Source organism: Drosophila elegans, unplaced genomic scaffold (assembly GCF_018152505.1).
Source record: "Drosophila elegans isolate 14027-0461.03 unplaced genomic scaffold, ASM1815250v1 contig_468, whole genome shotgun sequence".
In the NCBI taxonomy this organism is placed as follows: Eukaryota; Metazoa; Arthropoda; class Insecta; order Diptera; family Drosophilidae; genus Drosophila; species Drosophila elegans.
In genome coordinates, this window is record NW_024545855.1 from 2388115 (window position 1) to 2408307 (window position 20193).

Genomic DNA, 20193 nt, shown 5'->3' on the forward strand with positions numbered 1-20193 from the left:
ACTTATTTTATTGCCTAGATAAAATTAATAAATTTCATTATTTTAATACACAATAGAAACTTAACACTATAGAAACTAAAAATATTTAAGAATGCCAAAAACAAAAAATTAAACGGAAACTATTTGCTATTATATTTTCTGTGCTTTTAGATTACTATCCCCCACTCTCTTCCATCTTGTACCATTTATAATCCATAACTATACTTCTATTTTGCAGGTGGGCGATGTGGGCATGACCCGAGATCACAGCAACACCGCCGCGTGCCTTAAGTGGAGCGATCGCAAGTGCTTAGGTTTGTCCTTACTCTTTTTTACGATCATGCAAGTCTTCTTCCTAAACTTTAAACATGCCAACGACAACAACAACAAGAATAACATAATTAAATGTATTAGATAATTTAGCAATTAACTAAAAAATGAGGAAATTGGCAACAGAAAAGAAACAAAATTGAACTGTGTGTAAAAAACGAAAAACCGAAAGAAGATGAAAAGTGAACAAAAAATTTCCATTTAAAAGTTTTGATGGTAACCAGAACGAAGAAAAATTAAAAAGTAACAAAAATAAGTAATTTTTAGAGTAGGCGACAGATGGAAGAATCACTGCAAGTCCAAAAAAATATACAAACTAAACATTTTTGTAGTTAAATTTAAATGTAAGTCTAGTTTTACACACTGACACAAGCAACACACACGCACACTTACGCTTCTAAAGGCGTAGCAGGGCAAAAACAAAGGTTGTTTTTTATTGAGTTTCCTTTTTTGTCGAGGAACGGGACGCACAAAGCAAATTTTTGTATTATTTAGTCGAAATGCAATTATACACAGCTATATACAAACTTATCCTAAAATATATATTTTACATACATTTAACACATTAGTTTTAAGAGTTTAGTTGAAATTTATTTGTACGATTTGTTTTTGATTGTTTTCGTTTAAATTGTTTGTGTTTGTTTTAAGCCTTCTTAGTTTGATATGTTTTATCCATGTTTTTTCCAAATGCCTGCTTCCCACACTCACACAGGAAAAAAATAAAGATCCCTTAAGACTTCTCATTATCGGGATCAATTATTCAAATCATTTCAATCTTTTTACCTGCCAAAATTAATATCATTTTGTTGAATTTTATGAACTAAAATAACTTCCTAATGATCTTAAAAATATAACTATTTTGTCCTGTGTAGCGATCTGTATGTATATATGTGTACATGTAAACTAAATGCATTATTTCAGATATTGCCAAGCCAGCCAAGTAGTCGCGCCACAGTTTGAAGGGCACTGTACGCAAGCTTTTGCTTTTCACTTTTCTTTGCCTTAAGTTTGAGTCCCCTTTCTGGTTATTGATTTTGTATAAGAAATGATTATTGCCATGCAGACAAACGAAAAAATGTTTGTCAAAAACACAACAACCACTGCAGTTTAGAGTTCATAGTAAAAGACTGTTTCTTATAATTAAAACTAAATCTTGGACAGCGGTAAATTTTAAGGGGTTGATATGGTGTGAAATGAAAAGCAGATGCGAAATAGAAAAACCAAAACTAAGTATATAATGGAAATGTTTCTAGTGTTAAGGCGCCAAGCAAAGCAAAACATTTTTATATCAAAATACAAATGAAAAAAAAATCAAGATAAAGGCATTAAAATAAACGTGAACAAGTAAATAATAATAGTCTAAGGTGTAGGGGTAAAGCATAGCGTAATAAATTGGAAAGTAGGTACCAACCACTAAACAATTAAATCGTAATTATATATAACAATTTATACAAAAGTTCCTGCAGTTTTCAACAAAGTTGCAACTTGAACATTAAATACAAAATCACAGAATTATTACCGATTTACTTTGTCCACAACGCCAACACACACAATTACACAAAACATATCTTTGTTACAAATTTGTTGCTTACTTAAATCTATAATATAAAACACAAATCAAAAAGCAAATTGAGTGCAATAATTATTATTATTAATTCTTTATTAAGGAGCAGATAAAAACTTAACAATGGTTTTCGTTTTTTATCAAACCGATAAACTAAAACATATCAGTTTTTATCGTTTTTGTTTTGAAACTTGGTACAAACTATTAGTTTACTCTAAAAATTCTATCGAAATTTACTCATCTCCTATTGTGATTTATATTTGTATTTTATTGGTTTTTGACTTTAGAAAGATGTTTCCAATGTCTATGCATTTTTGTTGTATGAATAATCATATCGTAACTGCACAATAAACAATACAAATATAAATGTTAATTTAATAAACAAGTTTATAGCGAAGTAACGAACAAAAGAAGGAGTATCTTTTTGTTGTTGTTGTATTTAGCAAACACGCACACTCCCAAAAACAGACACACACACATATTAGCCAGCGCATAAGATATAAACAAACTAAAACTAGCATTTCTCTCTCTGCATTGACAAGCGCAATCGAAAATAGTTGAATTAACCCTCAATTTCCCCAGTATCTACTATACGCTCTAGCAGCGAACAAGCAACAAACACATATTAACCAAGTCAATAAACATTAAACACTCACAAGTATTTACCAAAACTTTGGCAAGTACCAAGATAAATTATGTCGAACAAATTTCCAAGTGAGTTTGGTTAGGAACACAACAAAATTCTGCTTCGTTACCATGCATTCTGTTGTTCTTAAGCGCACACTCCCAACTTTGGTACTTATTTATCTACGAGAACCAGAATACACAAGCAAATTAACTCTGAAGCTTAATTACTCGATCAAGTAATTAAAGAAAAAGCCAAATTAATATATAAGCTAATACTAAATGAAAAATTTGAAAGACAAAGAAAAAAATTAAACTGGTACTAGGGCATGGGGTAGAAATTAGCAATTAAACATATTAACTTTAAAAAACCACAAAATTGTAAAGTAACATTGGAACAAAACACTAAATTAATGCTTGCAATTAATGAAAAGGAAACGAAATGAAATTAAACTTTTTTAAATGTAAAGAAAACAAAACAGAAATTAAACAACCTCGTAGGTATGATGAAAATTGAGAGTGCCGCAATTCGAAACTCAATACAATTTTTTATGTATGTTTGTGTATATATCTATCTATATAATATCTAAATGAGTAATAAATAAATGCATTGAAACCGTAAAAAAAACCAAACTTGTTGAAGCAATTTATTTCCAACAAAAAATTCAAAGCAGCAAGCGAAACATGCTCACCAAAAATTTAAACTATAGGATGAGGAGAGACTGCAGTTCAGAGTTCACAAATTCCCATTGAGGTTTTGAGATTGCAGACAAGGTGAGTGTGGTTCCATCCTAAGTATTGTTTTGTTCTTCTATTTTTGGTCTAAACGGAAAGTTTCATATCCCTTACTACTGCTGTGCGACATTAACCACTTTCTAATTCGTTTATTTCGCTACGTTAACTTTTTAACACAATAAAAACCTACATTCTCATTTCATGCTTAGTGGTTTTGTTTTGGCGGAGATACAGTGAACACACACACACCTAAGCTGCCATCTCCAATCACACACTGGCTTTTATGATTTTTTGCTTTATTTTTTTTTTTTAATCGAGCATGTTTTTCCGGTTGAGCTTGCTTTAAACACACCTTTGAATTCTTTGTTGCAAATATTTTTCTGTAATAAAATACTATTTTTTATTTTTAATAAATGATATATAATAGGCATTTATTAAAATGTTTTTAAATTTTTAATTATCAGACTTATTACCAACATATTTAGTCCATTTTGTTGCCTTTTTCTTTTTATGTATGTTTATTGTAAGCTTAACCTGCAAAAAACAACTCGTTTTGCTTCGTTTTAAGTTCAGCCAAGTTTTTCATTACATTGTCTAACCAACTAATTTCTAATCTTTCTGCCTCCTCTAAAACTTTCGCTGAGGTAAAGCACTTTATTAGCTCATCTTGTTTTTAGATATTTATTATAATATATATTTTTCTAACCCTCCGCAGAGTGCAATGATTCCGCATATATGTTTGAGGGTCTGTGCTTTGATGTCTGCCCGCTGCACACATATCCATTTGATAAACTAAAAGCGGATGAGGAGGAATTGGAGGACGATGTGGCCAGGGTTCCTATTAATCCCTATGGCATTCGCACCACCGATCATCCAGCGTCAATATCCAACAGTTTAGACGACAATCAGGATCCTCTGCAGGCGGAGGATCGTCGGAGGAGGAGGAGTATAACGACTGGCACCCCACTCACCCAACTGGTGCAGACACCTTCTCGGATCTGTGCCAATTGCGATAGGAGTTGTTTGGCCTGCCATGGACCTCTGGCCTCCCAGTGCAGCACCTGTTCGCCGGGCAGTCAACTGCGAAAGATCCTGAACGATACCTTCTGCTATGCCTATGTGGTGCGCAGCACGGGAATGGCCACTGTGGTGGACATTTCAGAAATGGCTGATCGAAATACACAGTCAAATATGACTGGCACCTCTGTTATACTTCTGGTTGCAGTGATTTTCAGTCTGATGGGCGTCGTAATTGCCGGCGGCATAGTGTATCATCGTAGGGCAACTGCGAGATCCAATGAAATCTACTCCCGAGTATCTCTGATGGCCGGCGACGAAAGTAACTCCGATAATGAGGACGAATTGTTTAGGGCCCATTTCCTAGGAAAGAAAAAGGATGTCATCGAATATCGCGATGAAGCGCCCAGCGAAAAGCCATTTGATTCTTAGATAATCGAATTAAGTTATTAGTTACACGTCATGCATTTAGCCACCACCCCCTCATCATAACCACCAGAAATATTATATACACTGGTAAGAAAAAAAACATAGTAAATTCAAATATATTGTACTCATATTCATCCCGATTTCTTGTTATTTTATATAAGAAAACATTTAAAATTATTCATTTGACTATTTTCGGAATTGATTTTAATATCTGAATGTTTAACTTGACCAACATTTTAAATCTTATATTTTCCAATTTAATTTGCATTGAATCTAAGATAATGGTTTGATATTTAATTAAATATTAAAATATTAAATCTAATAAGCAGATATTTTTCTTACTATTCCATTTTTTATCAGTGTATAAATCCTCAGCCAAGGACAATCACATATTTTACATTCGACGGCATTAAAATTCCTTGTTTATTAAAGCCAAAATAGTTTAAAAGTATTAAGAAATCAAAAAAAAAAGAGTATATCAAAACTTAATATATGAATATTTATGCCTTAATAAAACTTTTATAATAATTTAAATATTCTCTTTGAAAAAACTAAAAAGTATGAGTCACCAAAAATGATAACGATTATATTACTCAACAAAATGTTTACAACTTGTTGAGAAAGGCACAAGTAATCGTTGCACTTGAGGAAATCAAAGCAAAATGTTTATGTAAAGATAAGCTGTTGAAAATAGATATTTGGAACTTTAAGATTACTTTGAAGCCGCAGTCGTCCTTGACTTTCAGAGAACCCCTGTTGAGATTCCGCACTGTCGATGTAGGTGAGCCGCAATCTCAGCGCTAACAGCAATCAATTAGCTAATGGGAAATGTAGAAAGCCAGGTTGGTGCCTGACAATCATGGCTTATCATCGGGGTTATCACGTCACGTTGCTGGCTAGTGCACCCCCAGGTGAGCAATGTGTTTTGTCAACTCTCAAGAGCTTTATTTGTATAATATGTAGTGACCATAGCTCTTTAGAATTTCCTTGATTTCCTTATCGCAGCTATATAGTACCATCGCTTGCCAGCTGCCCGGCAGTTGATTTTTGTGCAGCGGACGAAAATGATGTTTATTGCAGTAGTACCTAGCCTGCTGTTGGCATTTTGCTGCCTCTGGGAGGCAGTATACACTTGCGCCAGCATTGAGCAGCGTTACAAGTTCCCAAACAGCAATATCTATGTGCGATTGAGGCGCGGTGATAAGTTGCAGTTTGAGCTGATGAAGGGCGAGAAGAGCCTGCAAACAGTGACCTTCGACAACTTTGAGAGCAGTGCCAATTTGGTGGAAACCAGCAGTGGTGGCTACACTTTAACCGATGGCACCAACACAATAGAGTTCACACTGGTTAAAAACGCCGTTGTTTCCGGCACAGGCAGTGAGATCACCCATGTGAAAGTGTCCCGAGATCAGGTGCTGCAGGGAAGCCAGCCCAGGGATTGTTTCCCCCTCAAAACCGGCTCCACTCACTGGTTCAGTGGTCCGGAGCAAAAGCAGCACTATTGGCCTGTGGAGCGGCAAAGGCACAGCAACTACTCCTATTTGCCCAAGGAGCTGGACAACTTTGGAGTGGGTGAACGCTATTGGCTGAACGGCGATGGCGTTTTCCTTTATGTGGAAAGCAATACGCCGCTGTTTATTGATCAAAATACGGCGGACTATCCGGATCAGTTGTGTCTGAGTGCCACCAGTGCACTGCCCTATGATCCCCGGGTCACGTCTGCCAAATTTGTGTACCACATTGCTGTGGCCAAGGATGCCAAGGCAGCTCACAAATATGCCGTGAAGACTTTCCATGGACAACCCACCGGCCATCCCGATGAGCGAATGGTCATGCATCCCGTTTGGTCCACTTGGGCCCTCTACAAAGCGGAGGTTTCCGATGATGTGGTCCGTGACTTTGCCAAGCAGATCCTGGACAATGGCTTCAACAACAGCCAGCTGGAAATCGATGATGATTGGGAGGATTGCTATGGGGCCATGACATTCAGGAAGAACAAGTTCCCCGATAGCAAAACCTTGACGGATGACCTCAAGGCTTTGGGTTTCCGTGTGACCCTGTGGATTCATCCATTCATCAACAACAACTGCACGGCTATTTACGAGGAGGCCAAGTCCCTGGGCTACTTGGTGCTGGATCACGAGGGAAGTTCCGATACCCAGTGGTGGAACAGCAAGCCCAAGGATGCGGCCATTCTGGATTTCACCAAGCCGGAGGTTCAGGCCTGGTTCAGCAAGCGTTTGAAGCGACTGCAGGATGAGGATGGCATCGATAGCTTCAAGTTTGATGCCGGAGAGACCAGTTGGCTGCCCAGTGACCCGGTGCTGCAAGCCAGCAGTTCCATGGTGACTCCGCTCCAGGCGGTGGGCGACTATGTGCGAACTGTGGCTGCTTTTGGAGATATGGTCGAGGTGCGTTCGGCCCAGAATACCCAGGATCAGCCTATCTTTGTGCGCATCGTGGACAAGGATTCGGAGTGGGGCTGGAACAATGGCCTGCTCACGCTGATCTCTTCGATGCTGCAAATGAACCTCAATGGTTATCCCTTCGTGCTGCCTGATATGATTGGCGGTAATGGCTACTACGAGAAGCCACCAACTAAGGAGCTTTTCCTGCGCTGGTTGCAGGCCAATGTCTTCATGCCCGCCCTGCAGTTCTCCTTTGTGCCCTGGAACTTTGACGCCGAGGCCATTGAGATCAGCAAGAGCTTCACCGCCCTCCATGCTAAGTACACGCCCTACATCATGAAGCTCTTCAAGCGAGCCGTGGATTCGGGAGAGCCTGTGAATGCCCCACTCTGGTGGATCGCCCCCACCGATGAGGTGGCGCAGTCCATCTACGATGGTGAGTGGTTATCTAATATGTAGTTAAATCTGCACTGTCAAAAAAAATAAATTATTGCGATTTGATTTTTATCTATAAGTTTAGAAGATATAGAACACCATTTTAAATCATGTTTTTAAGTGTGAATTATATTTAATTTAATATTGATTTTAACTTTTCCATTTTATTTATAAGTGTGGTAAAATTTAGTTCCAACTAATGTTATCTTATATTTCAGAATTCCTACTGGGCGACGACATTATCGCTGCTCCCATTGTGGTTGAGGGAGCCACCAAGCGGGACATTTACCTGCCGGAGGGCGAGTGGAAGGATGGCAATAGCGACCAGACGTACAGTGGACCCACCTGGGTGATGGACTACGCCGCTCCCTTGAACACACTGCCCTACTTTGTGCGTGTGGGATTCCAGCTGGAGTAAAGCAATTTTGGCTCTCTAACATTTAAATATTTTTCTCCAAAAAAAAAGCGAACAAAACTTTATAGAAGAAAATTGACCCAGTAGATTTGGTAAATTGGGGTTCCAATTGGAGTTGAGCAGAAAGAAATTTTGGCTTTTTAACATTTCTATTTTTCTACAAAAAAAGTTCAAAAAAACGTAAGGTAAAATACTAAATACAACATTGACACAGTAAATTTGGTAAAATCTAGGGAAACATTTTCTCTCAAATGTTGTTGTTAGCTGGTATACACTTTTTGTTTGGAATTGAAAAGTCACCCGATCCTGACATCGATCCCAGTGAATACCTCGAAGATTGGCCATTCTGACGAAACTGTCCATACTCTCGCTCGAACTCCATGGCATCCTGGGTCAGGATCTGTCTAAGGTCAATGGGTCTGCAAAAATCACTTACTTATTAAATAAAAATATATAAATTATAGACAAAAACCTACTCGACTTTAATGCAATGCTCCCGCTCCATATTTCTTTCGTACATGGCCAACTTGAGGGCATGAACCCTCCTGGCGGATCTTCGCCAGCGCTTTTTGTAGCGTTCCTTTTCGCAGGCAAGCATATTATATCGTCGATTCTGGGACCTCAGCTCCCCGAGAACCTGCTTCAGATCTCCCCCGCCGGAGCCCTGATCCTTTAAATCCTCAATCTGCTGTTCCATAGCCGCGATGCGAATCTTAAGTGCGGTTTTCTCGGTGCACAACTGAAGGTTTTCCTGCCGGAGCTCCACACTTCGATCCTCGAAAATCCTTACTTGATCCTCCATTTCAGATTTTAAAAGAGCTATGTGTTCTTCTAGCTCTTGGAATTTCGCCTCATAGTCAACGCACGACACGTTTGTTTTTTTACTGATAAAAGTCTCATCTAGATGTGGTTCCTCCTTGCTGAGTATATGTATTCTCGCCTCTTGGTTTTCCATCTCCTCTAACTGATTTTTATAATGCAACTCCTTGAGTGCCAGTTCCTGCTCGAAGATTTCGATTTGTTGCCTTCGCCAGCTCTTGATTTTTTGTCCTACAGTATCGGACATATTTGTAGGCTGTTCGAATTCATAACATTCTTCGGAGGTGCTTAAATCTTTAAATTGCTTTCGGGAAGTGGTCTTCTTTTGGGAATTTTGAAATGCTTCTTTCTGGTTTTTTGTAATTTCTTCAACCAATGGATTGTCAACCAGGGGTTTTGTTTTTTTCCTAATTATTTTCTTTGTTTTGACATCTGGTATTTCTTCCGGTGGATGTTCGTTCTTGGTGTGCTCTACGTTGTCTGAAATTACTGATGACTTTTTTCGAAGCACCTTCTTTTTGACTGGCCTAACTGCTTCTTCTTTCTGAGATTCAATATCTTGGATCTGAGAATCTTCTTTGACTAAAATCTTTTTTAATTTCTTTTTTTTGAGGACTCTTACATCCTGCGGTTGAGCAGTTTGATTAGTGAGCTCACTGGATTTCAAATTTGACTCCGAGATAAATTCTTGGGAGCTAGTAAATTCCCTCTTCTTGGATTTTATTTGAGCATCCCGCTGCTCAAATTCTGCAGAGATCTTCTCGGTGGATTGTAAGTTTTCCTCCGATAGAGAAGTATTATCCTGATTTACATCGTCTTCGTCTGCCCTCATCTTTTTCTTAACACGACCTCCTTTGGATTTAGCAAAAGTGACTCGAACATCCCGATGTTCTGTTTCTGAATATATCATTTCAGCAGATCTCAAAATGCCTTCCGACAATGAGATGTATTCCTCGGAGCTTTCGATTTCCATCTGGTGTATGGGTATAGTCCTCTTCTTTTTTTTCACCAGATCCCCTTGAGACTGACAGATGGCGATTTCCTCCAAATATGAGTTTTCATAATTGATGCTTTTTACATTTTCTTCCATGGATTTTCCAACCTTCTTTTTGAGCTTAAGAGGCTTTGCCAGACCGAACGCCAACTGATCCTCGTAGAGGACCTCGTCGAGTTCGGCACGGCAAGTTTCCTGCAGAAACTTCTCGGTTTCATCCAAAACTTGTGTCTGTTTTTTATTAACCTCCACCCAACGTGCCCGAAGACCCAAATCACTCTTAGATGTTTTGAAACTTCTCGTTTCCTGGGTGCTTGTGGATATTTCTTCAAAGTCTTCCAGTTCTTGGGAAGCTAAAAATTGTGATTTGGTTTTGCCTATACTTTGAACATCATTAAAACTCGATTTGGTTTTTAAATTTTGGGACTTTGGTTTCTTACTTAGTTTTTCCTCATCACTCTGTTCATAGCTATTCTCTGAAAATACTTTACTTTCTGTTTGTTTTTCATAAACCATTTGGCTTTTTAACTTAGATGGACTTTCATGGGTTAAACAGACTTCATTGAGTTGTGTTTTTGGCAACTTTTTTACGTATTGATTGCACACTTTTTGTTTGGGTGCCGACTGTTTGGGAGATTCTGCTGTAGCTTTATCAATAATACTGAGGTTGCTTCCATTTTTTAATACTTCAGTGTCTTTAGTTTTGGTTTTTCGAACTTTGCTTTCCATTGGCATTGGTGAAGATTCTTTGATCCTTTGCATTCTCAAAGACTGTAGTTCAGCTTCTTTTGCTTGTCTTTTTTCCTCGAACTCGAACAGTTCTAGGGAAGTCAACTCTCCAAAGTTATCGAAATCATTTTCCTCGGAAGTTGAAATCTTGCTCTTAGGAGTCTTCATTTTTAATTTAGAAGATTCTCTGAGAAACTCATTTGATTTCTGCGACTTAATCTTCAGTTTTTTTGGAGAGCTAGAAGATTCTTTGTTTGTAGATTCAATGTTGTTCTTACTTTGAGATTTTGTTTCCTCTTCCACTACATTAGTTAACTTTTTGTCATCGCAGAAAGCAGTTTCAAAATCATCACCTGGCAGGATTTCCGTATTTTTAGACTTTCGAACTATTGCTTTTTCCGCCTTACTAAAATTGAGATCCTCACGAACCACTAAAGCGGAAAACGTCTTTCCCAGGCACTGCTCATCCTCGCTTTTCCCACTGTCTTGCTCACCCTGAAATCGTGTAAATTTCTTTCGCCTATTTTCGGGCTTTCGATGATCCACTGAAGCATCGGAATCGAGCCCATCTTCTTTGGGTGAAGTGGAGCGACAGGATCCTTCCGAGACTGACAGCTCGGCACCCACATTCAGACTGGCCACAGAGGCAGTATCGTTGATTAGTGACATGACCTCAGGGTCCTTGCGATCCTTTGGCAACTCCCTGATGACTCCGCTCGCCACCGAAGATGTAGATTCAGGCTCCTCCTGTCCCTGCCTCGATAACAGTGTCTTTACGTCCACACTGAAGGAGTACTCCATCAGAGGCGGCTTGGGTTCTCTAGCGCTGTCCCTTTTTGCAAGTCGATTAAAGGAAAATGAGCCGTTGTGGGTGTATTTTCGTTTGTCCGAGAAGTAGTTGTCCGGAGGCAGCAGATTGCCAAAGTCCATGCGGTATGTGGCTGTAAAATAATACAAATAATCCATACTTATACAGATGCCGTCAATTTAACTTATGGAAAAAGCTATGAAAAATAATTTGATATCAATTTTTAAACTACTTTTTTATATTTTCGAGAAGCTAATACTATAAATTAAATGGCGGAAATATAACAAAGGTATATTTTAAAATATTTATAAAATAGATTGGTAGATTTTAAAATATTTTCTATAACAAATTGATCAGATATCAATAACCTTTTTATCGAAATACAAAATGCAGATGAATGAAGCCGTATGGTTTTTTTTTTTTAAATTGTTATAAAATCTGTTACTACAGTATATAGAAAAGTGAATTTTAAGGTTTATTTTAGAGCAATTTACATTGTCCTACTACTGTTGTTTTGACCGCAACTGTTTATGAGTTAGTTAAACAAATGCTCTTTTGCTCACCTATTGCCGAGCCATTCATGTACATGTTGATGGGCAGATAGAAGATGCGTTGGAAATAGAGTCGCATGCTGCGCAATGATGTCTTAAAACGCAGCCCAAGGACGTCGTTAAGAATGTAGGAGTCGGACTCGTTTAGCTTCAGCTCAATGTTGGTCACATTGCCCACGAAGTCGAACACCAGGATCACGGAGCCGGTTCCCTTGCCCTCGTCGAGTGACTTGACCAGCCGGTTCACGTTCTTCAGCTGTTTAAGTTGCAGCACTACCTCGATTATGTCGCAGTCTATCAGCGGATCATTGCCCACCTGCAGCAGGCCCAGTTGCACCAACGACTGCACGTAGACGTTGGCCTGCCAGAAATCATTACGGAATCAATATTCCTGGGCAGCCAAAATTGGTAGACCTGCAACTCACCTGCGACTGGAGCATGCTAGCAGTTATCGAGTGTCCGGGAGACTGCAGTGGCGGCGTGGGTGGCGTTTTTTGCTGTTGGATAATATAAATATCAAAATGAATATTTAGAAAAAATATAGCATATAATTCATATAGTTTCTATTAACATAATGGCCAAAATAGATTTATAAAAATGTGATATAAATATACGAATGTACTTCAAATTATAGTAATGTTTTTCAATTATTAGAATTACAATTTTTATTTTTCAAAAATTCGACATGGAAAAAATCGAAAAATGTATCGCAAAATGCATTTGAAAAATCTTTATAATCTCTATACTCTTTATAAACTAAGAATAATTTACTTAAGATCATTTTTGTCTTTTACTTTTGTTTATAGCCTAAACTACTTACTTCGGTGAACTGCATGAGGTGATCGAAGTCCTTGGTATGCAGGATGGACTTCTTGATGATGGCCAGCATGAGCAGGACCTCCGGCTTGTGGGAGCGGAACTCGCTGCTGATGCAGATGAGCTTGTGCCAGAACATTTTCAGATTGGCACCGTTGTGGCTGCCCGTGGTGGCTAGGACCGGAAGTCCTCGCACCGGAAGAAGCAGGCTGCCAATGGTCTTGCGCTCAGCCCCACCGACACGGCACGCAGAGAAGGTTATCTTGACGGGTCGGTGGTCCGTCTTGATGCGCTTGATCCCGGCCAGGTCGCACTCCCAAATGCAGTTGCTGTTGAAGATGATGGTTTCGGCCGACTGGGTGCCCTCGACCTCAAAGTCCACCGTGTTAAGGGCGGCGTTCATCACAATCTGCTCCCGCTCGCTGCCATCGCGGCTCACGAAGTTGATCGCTGGACAGGGAATACATATTTATTTATTTATTTAATTTATTTATTAATTTTCAAATGTCAACATACCCTCGACCACATGGAGGAGCACACAATAGACCTGGTCCGAGTCCTTGCAGTTGCCACTTTTGACGCTTCCACCATCGCTGGCCCCCAGCGAACTAGACGCCTTGAATCGCTTTACCATTTTTGTGTTCGGGGATTGGATGTCGGCGAAACTAAACAATTTTCGAGTTTTAAATCTAAATCTAAACGTGGGCGTGAGCGAGCTGGTTCATCTGATTTACTTTATCAAAGCAGGTCAACCTTTCCTGTATTTACCTCTGATTGTCCGTAGTATAATGTGGCTGTTCACTCTGAACGGAGACACCAAAGGCCACTTGGATCGGTCGTCAAGGCAACGCATGGCGATAAGTATCGAGTATGGATGTGGCAGGTGGCACTATCACAGAATAAAACAGCCCCTGAAAAAAAGGGTGGAACCTGCCGTGCTTCTAGTTTTCTTTTAGTGAACCAAAATTGTACCAATTTTCTTTACTGGATCAGCGCGTAAAACAACAATTATTGTTTTCTCTCCAGAAAAACAATTTTTGGATACACCAGAAGACCAGAATCGCTTAGCAGTTGGATAAGGATCAGCTGATCAGTCTAAGCAACGTTTACTTAGAGATGTGCGCGTGCCTACATCATTCAACACGGCCCATACAAAATAACGGGGTTTCGAGTATGGCGGGCCAAATTCGTGACACGAACATAGGAACAAGCTGTTTGCCCATCTCTAGCTTGAGCTTAGTTGCAAACTAACGGATGTCTTCCAGGGGAGTGGCTTCGTTGCAGCCATCAACACTTGCTTAAAATTCTGGGAACTTGCTAAGCTTTCTGTTTGCCTGGTACTTCAAAATCAGAAATTGTCGCGTTTGGTTGGGAAAAATTGGGTTTTGGACAAGCAAAATTTTAGATTTCCCGGTTTGAAACACCAGGCGAACATAAACCATAGTAGGTGTCCAAATATCAGTTTTCTGCGTTTAGCAGAGGCGTAGTCAAAATTTTTTCAAGGGGGATTAAATCGTTAATTGGGGACGTTTAACCCCACAAATCCCTGCTCGCGCTGACTACGCCTCTGTGTGCTGGAACGAAAGTAACGGTTGTCTTAAGCAATCGGGAAGGTGTGTTCCTATTGGTCGACCAATGGGAGGGCTCCGCGAAATTGGTTCTTAGAGCCCAGTAGCCACCTTCTGGGATTTCTGTTGGCCTGGTGTCAAAATCGAAAAACCTGCTTCGAAACGTTCAATTTGTGTCGATTTTGTCAGTCAATTTGAAAGATTTCTCGGTTTGAAACACCAGGCGAACATAAATCATAGTAGGTGTCCAAATCTCAGTTTTCTGCGATTAGCAGAGGCGTAGTCCGAATTTGGTCAATGGAGATTAAAATCGCTAATTGGGGACGTATAGCCCCACAAACTCCTTCTCGCGGTGACTACGCCTCTGTGTTCTGGAACGAAAGTAACGGTTGTTTTTAGCAATCGGGATGGTGTGTTCCTATTGGTCGACCAATGGGAGGGCTCCGCGAAATTGGTTCTTAGAGCCCAGTAGCCACCTACTGGGATTTCTGTTGGCCTGGTGTCAAAATCGGAAACCTGCTTCGAAACGCTCGATTTGTGCCAATTTGAAAGATTTCTCGAGCTCAATCACCAGGCGAAAAAAAAGTTCTGCAGGCAGCTGCGCAATTAGAGCGACCAGCCTCGCCTAAATGCACGCAATAAAAACCTAAAATGCCAAATGCAATGCAGAAGTGTCACTTTGTTTTGGCAATACGGAATGATAATGTTATCATAGCACGGAATACGAATGCCATACCCCGTTAAACTCGTAGAAAGATCATATTAAAGAGGACGCCATTCGGTTTTTTAAGTATTTTAAAGGATTCCTTAAGAAACCAAATGAGGAGCCTTATGTTTTAATAGTCCAAAAGCCTTTTAGTATTTTAAAGCTAACCAAGCAGAAGCTTAGGCATGCCAAAAATGTTAAATTTCCGTTTAACCATCAATATCTTGAACTTTTACATACTTTCAAAACCCTAAATATAACTATATTGAACACGGATCTTCCTCATTCCTATATAGTAAACTGTTCCAGAACCGTACGTCTCGGGGGATCCCCTGATTCCTGCCCCTCCTCGTAGTGACTTTGCTGCATTCGATGGTTCTTGAGGGCCGTTCCCTGAATGAATCGCTCACCACAGACGCCGCACTGATAGGGCCGCTCGCCAGTGTGCCGCCGGATGTGGAGGGTCAGATCGTTGGACTGCGTGAAGCTCTTCTCGCAGTATGTGCACTTGTAAGGCCGCTCGCCGCTGTGGATGCGCATATGCTGCTGCAATTTGTAGGATCGGGCGAATCCCTTCTGGCACACGGTGCACACGTGGGGTCGTTCGCCGGTGTGCGTCCTGCGGTGGCACTGGAGATCGGAGGATCGGGGAAAGGCCATGGTGCAGTACTCGCACTTGAAGGGCTTCTCGCCTGTATGCCGACGCATGTGGATAATCAGGTTGGAGGAGGAACTGACCGCCTTGCCGCAGAAGGCGCACAGGAAGCGCTTTGGTTCCTTGGGAGATGTGGCTCTATTGGAGACCTTCACTGGATTGGACCCCTTGCCATCGGGCCCATGGAACTTCTTTGAGTGAGCCGTGAGTCGATCCTTGCGGTTGTACTTTCTTGGACAAAGACCACACTGAAACACCTGACCCACTTCGGCCTTTGGCTCGTCCCCAGACGCCTCCTTGGACTCATCCAGCTCCTGATCCTCTTGCTTTTCGTGCTGCAACTGCATGTGCTGCAGCAGGTTGGACTCCCACATGAACTTGTAACCACAGCGAGTGCAGGTGAACTGCTTTTCCCGGTTCTCGCACTGTGTCTTCCTATGATGCACAATTATTTCCGGGCAGACGCTCTTGAAGAGGCACCTATCACAGCCGTCGGGAATCTTTTCCATTCGGTGCATGGCCTGCTGGTGTTGATGCAGCTCGAATTTGCGCGAACATCGCAGTTGACACATGCCGCAGGTGTAGAAATCAGGGGCGCCAGGTGGTTTCGAATGTGTCCTGCCGTCCTCTTCATCAGTCTCCGAGTCATCCAGATCCATCTCGAAGCCCATCTGGTTGGTAATCGAGTAGTTTTGGAGTGAGGACAGCTCGTGGTGACTTCCAGCGGGCATCGTTTCGAGGTGCAGACGCAAGGCAGCGATTGTGGGAAAGCTCAAGCTGCACACGCGGCACTCTACCTTTTTGTGACCTCCAGGATTGCCATAGGAATCTAAAATGGCCTCCGCATAGGGCAATTGGTCGACACTTATGCCATGTCGCGCAATGTGCTGCAGAAGATTGGCCCAGCGATAGAAGCGACGTGCACACCAACGACACCTGAAGATGTTCGACTCCTGGGCGTGCATCAGTGTGTGTCGCGTGAGATCCTTTTGCATTTTGAAGCTGCGATGGCACTCCCCGCACCGTAGGTCCGCACCGACTGCTTGAGAGGATTCGCCGGGTATTGGGATTTCGCCTTGCTGATGGCACAAACTCGTGTGAAGCTTTAGATTCTCCCGCCACCGAAAGCGAAGCGGACACTTGCGGCACTGGAAAACCTTCTGGGGATTGTAGCACAGTGTCCGGGAGTGATGATCCAGCAGGGATTCGTTGACGAACCTAACCTGGCAATGGGAGCAAACGAGACATGTCTCCTCCAACTCATGCTGCTCCAATTGGTGCGCAAACAACTGATATTTTCTTCTTACAACCGTGGAACAGAGATTGCAGGCATAGCATTTTTCTGATATATCCTGCTCCTGCTCGGATTCGGAATCAGTTTCACTGCTGTCGAGATTCAGTTCGAGGCCAGCCTCGTTGGTTATGGAAACAAAACGATCCAACTCTAGTTCGCTTTCCACATCGGCCATAATTTTCCCGGCCAACTTATCTCGTTCTAAGACAGTTTCTAGTTCCGGGTAAAAGGATCTTGAGGCACTGGCAGTATCTCTCTCAGCGGACAAGCTTAATCCGTATTGATGCGATCTTAGGTGGGTCCGAAGATCACTAATCTTTGAGTGGCGCGAGAGGCAGATCATGCACTGGATCAGCTTGCAACCATGAGGTCGACTGAGCCGCGACAGAGCCATTCCGTGGCCTGGTACAACGTGGGCCGTGGCAGGCTCTTCCTTGAGATTCTCCGGTGCTCCCGGATGCACTTTTAGGTGGGACTTGAGGCCATCCTTGCGGTGGAACTTGCGATGACAATGGGGACAGTCGAACTGGGCTGCCGATTGGGGCTGATGCAATCGCTTGTGACGCGTGAGGTCTTTGTGCCAGATAAATACCTAAAAGGTAATTTAAAATGGTAAGACTTAATAGATATGTATAATGGTTGGTAGAGAGAACGCTTACCTTATCACACTCGTCGCACTGCAGCTTGGTGGCGCAATAAACCTGTTTGGCAGCCATTGTCTCTTCATCATATTTCGTTACGGTGTCATGGTGTGTCCTCAGATGCTGCTCATAGTTGGCCTGCCAAACGAATCGAAGATTGCAAGCCTGGCAGTAGAACCGGGAGTGTTTCTGGCCGCAGCTGCGCCTGCGGTGTTGTTGAAGCAGAGCCTTGCTTACGAAACCAGAACCACACTTTTCGCAGGTGCAGGGCAGATCAATGGACCCACTAGAATGAACTCTCTTTTGATGCTGCATTAGGATCGTCAGGGTACTCGAAGTTTCTCCACACAGCAGACAGGTATGAGAGAGTTTGCTGGTCTCCTCATCACTCTGTTCCGATTCAGAATCAAAGAGATCCAGCTCCTGTCCACTTTCCGTGCAGGCATTGTAATAGCGATCGAAATCCTGCACTTCGAAATCTTCAGCTATGCGGGCAGCCAAATCAGCGGCAGAGCAGTCTAATCCATTGGGGTAAAATGAGCGAAAGAAGGAGGAATTATACTCCGGGCTGATGCCATTCAAATCAAGTTGGTGTATGGTTAAGTGAATACGAAGTCGCGCCAAACTGGCCAGCGGAGCATCACACAAGGAGCAGGATATGTGCCTGGGCATAGTTCCTTCACGGCGATGGGAGCAGGCGTGTCTCTGTAGGTTTTCCGGCCACATAAACTTGCCGGGACACTTGCGGCAACGATATCGTTTTATTTTGCTGTGGCAATGGCTGCTCAAATGCTGATTGTAGAGTGTTGAGCAGAGGAAACCAATTTTACAGAAGCTGCAGCGTTGCCAGGGAAGCGTTGTGGAGGTCTGGGAATGCTCCTCCAAAGTGTGCTTCACCAGGCGGTGTTTGCGGTTGAACGGCAAATTGCACACAGAGCAATTGTATTTAGAATCCAGGCTGGCACTCTCATCATCCGAATCGCTGAGTCCCAGCTCATAGCCGTGGAAATTAACAACACAGGCAAACTTCTCCGCTTGCCCTTCGGCAATATCAGCGCTGATCTGCTGCTTGATAATATCCAAGTCACAGGGCAACCCGGGGAAATGTTCCCTAACCACATCACTATCCTTTCTTAAACTGACTAAAGTCTCCAAGTCCACGTGGCTTTTCAGGTGACTTCTGAGCTCTTCTATGTGCGTGCACTTCAGCCCGCATAGCTTGCATTCGACTCGTTTCAGTCTGCCGGAGCTGTAGAGGCGCTCGGCAAAGCGCCATTCGTTTCCCAGCTGAAGAGCCTTCCATTTGGCCTCTCGTTTCTTGTGGCAGCGCAGGTGGAACGTGTACTTGTCCTTGCGCAGGAATCCCTTGCCACAGGTGTCACAGACGAAGGAGGCCTGCTCGAAGTGCATTCTGGCATGGCGCTGCATGTCGCGGTACCATGAAAAGGTCTTACCGCACACCTCGCAGGCGTGGCGACCATCAGTGGTCATCGACTGGCTTTTGGCAGAACCAGGCGGACGTCCTCGACGGCGTTTGATGGGCGATGGTTCAGTTGGTTTAACACTGAGAAGGAAAGGGGATTTAGTTACATATGCTATTGGAACAATAAGAAATATTTAAAACAGTCTAGTCTTATATATGTAGGAAAAGAATAAAATTGATTTAGTTTGGATATGAACTTTTTGATTTTGAAACAAAAAGTAATCTCTTACAGTTTAAGGAGGAGTTAATTTTTCGGATACACAAGGCCAAGAAGAGTAATTTTTACACTATTTTAAAGATACTTTTACAATGACTGACTCCTTTGTGCAAAAGAGAGTTTTCATTAGCAGTTAGCTTATCTTATCAAAAACGAAATGTTTCTTACTCCTCATTTTCGCTTTCCACTGGCAGCTTAACTTTTCGAGAGCTTCGTCGCAGATGATAGGGCTTCTGATCACCTTTGTTCCTATAACTTTTTTAATTAGTTAAGTGTCCATTAAAAATTGAAGGCCACCCACCCATCGCTTTCTGCTGCATCAGCATAGTCATCATCGCTGGCACTTTCCGGCCGCCATTTAAGCTCCAAAGTCTCCATCCCAGTGGCGTCCACATCCACCTCGGACTTATTGCCCCCATCGTCAAGGTCAACTTCGGTTTTTATGCTCTGCTCCTGGGGAATATCTATAGGCATCTCATCCAGGCATTCCCTCAATCGAGCTGTGAGTTCTCCATTGACTTTTCGGACCTGCTTCACAAAGGCGTATGCGTCCTCTAATCTTGTCCAGCAATCTGTGCACAGATGCTGCGGTAGATTGTCATCCGAGCTGTCTCGCTGGGGCTGTAGAAAAGGCATTTCAAGTTTTCTTTGTTTCTAATTTATAATAATAACTAAATAACAACTTACATCAATTTGCGTGAGTTCCTGGAGCACAGCGTAGAGACTTTTGGTGGCGTCTCTGGCCAGGCAAGTGGATAAGGGCAGTAAATTGCTGTTTTGCTGGGCACAAGTACGGCAAATATCGGTTGGCAGCATTTTGCCCACAATTCACTCATTCTTTTTAGAGGAAATTCATGAAAAACTTGCTAATGCAATGAACAACTTCAAGAGATCGAGGAAAATGCAACAAGAGCCCTTTTTTGTGGTGTGACCGTTTTAAGCACCCAGCTGTTTACAACTGAAGTCCTGCATTTTC

The 20193-nt window shown here is 42.0% G+C and overlaps 4 protein-coding genes across 6 annotated transcripts in view; 2 read left to right on the forward strand and 2 right to left on the reverse strand.

Moving 5' to 3' along the window:
• Positions 1 to 4900, forward strand: part of LOC108143819 (furin-like protease 1) — a 142516-nt gene extending 137616 nt beyond the window's left edge. For 2 of the 3 annotated variants that reach the window (XM_017268357.2, XM_041709011.1), the window contains exons 12-13: positions 218 to 293; positions 3948 to 4900. In XM_017268357.2, the coding sequence (XP_017123846.2) occupies positions 218 to 293; positions 3948 to 4681 (810 nt within the window). In that variant the 3' untranslated portion in view covers positions 4682 to 4900. The remainder of the gene's footprint in view (positions 1 to 217; positions 294 to 3947) is intronic. The other variant, XM_041709012.1, reaches the window with a different exon arrangement.
• Positions 4901 to 5702: 802 nt separating this feature from the next.
• On the forward strand, positions 5703 to 8011 carry LOC108143870 (myogenesis-regulating glycosidase). The gene is made up of 2 exons (XM_017268437.2): positions 5703 to 7522; positions 7740 to 8011. The coding sequence occupies exons 1-2, from the start codon at positions 5743 to 5745 to the stop codon at positions 7937 to 7939; spliced, it is 1980 nt and encodes a 659-aa protein (XP_017123926.1). The 5' UTR covers positions 5703 to 5742; the 3' UTR covers positions 7940 to 8011.
• Positions 8012 to 8183: 172 nt separating this feature from the next.
• On the reverse strand, positions 8184 to 13522 carry LOC108143868 (cytadherence high molecular weight protein 2). Its single transcript, XM_041709013.1, has 8 exons — positions 13422 to 13522; positions 13170 to 13348; positions 12658 to 13103; positions 12263 to 12334; positions 11850 to 12198; positions 11179 to 11419; positions 8413 to 10950; positions 8184 to 8355 (listed from the first exon to the last, which is right to left on the reverse strand). The coding sequence occupies exons 2-8, from the start codon at positions 13285 to 13287 to the stop codon at positions 8184 to 8186; spliced, it is 3936 nt and encodes a 1311-aa protein (XP_041564947.1). The 5' UTR covers positions 13288 to 13348; positions 13422 to 13522.
• Positions 13523 to 15057: 1535 nt separating this feature from the next.
• Positions 15058 to 20159, reverse strand: LOC108143867 (zinc finger protein Xfin). The gene is made up of 5 exons (XM_017268431.2): positions 19905 to 20159; positions 19519 to 19838; positions 19386 to 19466; positions 17536 to 19081; positions 15058 to 17468 (listed from the first exon to the last, which is right to left on the reverse strand). The coding sequence occupies exons 1-5, from the start codon at positions 20031 to 20033 to the stop codon at positions 15216 to 15218; spliced, it is 4329 nt and encodes a 1442-aa protein (XP_017123920.1). The 5' UTR covers positions 20034 to 20159; the 3' UTR covers positions 15058 to 15215.
• Positions 20160 to 20193: the final 34 nt, after the last annotated feature.